The sequence below is a fragment of the Aptenodytes forsteri genome, unplaced genomic scaffold (genome assembly GCF_000699145.1).
Source record: "Aptenodytes forsteri isolate BGI_AS27 unplaced genomic scaffold, ASM69914v1 Scaffold230, whole genome shotgun sequence".
Classification (NCBI taxonomy): Eukaryota; Metazoa; Chordata; class Aves; order Sphenisciformes; family Spheniscidae; genus Aptenodytes; species Aptenodytes forsteri.
The window spans coordinates 396,170-396,607 of NW_008795711.1; the positions used below are offsets into that span (position 1 = coordinate 396,170).

A 438-nucleotide genomic window follows, 5' to 3' on the forward strand; every position below is an offset into this window, starting at 1 on the left:
GGGGGCGGGCGGGGGGGGGGTACCCCGGTCGGGCCGGGATGGGGTTGAAGGCAGGGGAGGGCTTTGGGGTCCCCTTTGGTGGCCTTTGAACTGCCGGCGTATGTCCCCGCAGCTCCTAACGGCGCGCAGCACCTTGCACGGGGGACCGTGGTGGCAGAAAGGTGCTGCTGGAGGGGGCGAAGCCCCTCGGACGAAACACTCCCGAGCCCTTTGCGTCTCTCTTCCCCCAGGATGGCATCTCTGTAAAGACACTTTCCGAGCAGGGAGGCAGGATCACCAATAAGAAGCCCCGCAAGGCCGGCAGCGCTGGCAGCATGTTGTATGGCCGCTTTGTGAAGGTAACCTGCCCTGGGGATATGGCTCGGGGAGCAGCTGGCGTCTCTCTGAAGGCTGCTGTGAACTCTGTACCCCCCCCCCCCCCTCCGCCCCCACCCTCCC

General features: G+C 66.4%; 1 protein-coding gene across 1 annotated transcript in view; it reads left to right on the forward strand.

Annotated features, from left to right (window-relative positions):
* The window catches only part of GPATCH4 (G-patch domain containing 4), an 8,530-nt gene that overhangs the window by 6,328 nt on the left and 1,764 nt on the right, over positions 1-438 (forward strand). Inside the window, exon 2 of the mRNA XM_009283414.2 lies at positions 231-338. Within this exon, the coding sequence (XP_009281689.1) occupies positions 231-338 (108 nt within the window). The remainder of the gene's footprint in view (positions 1-230; positions 339-438) is intronic.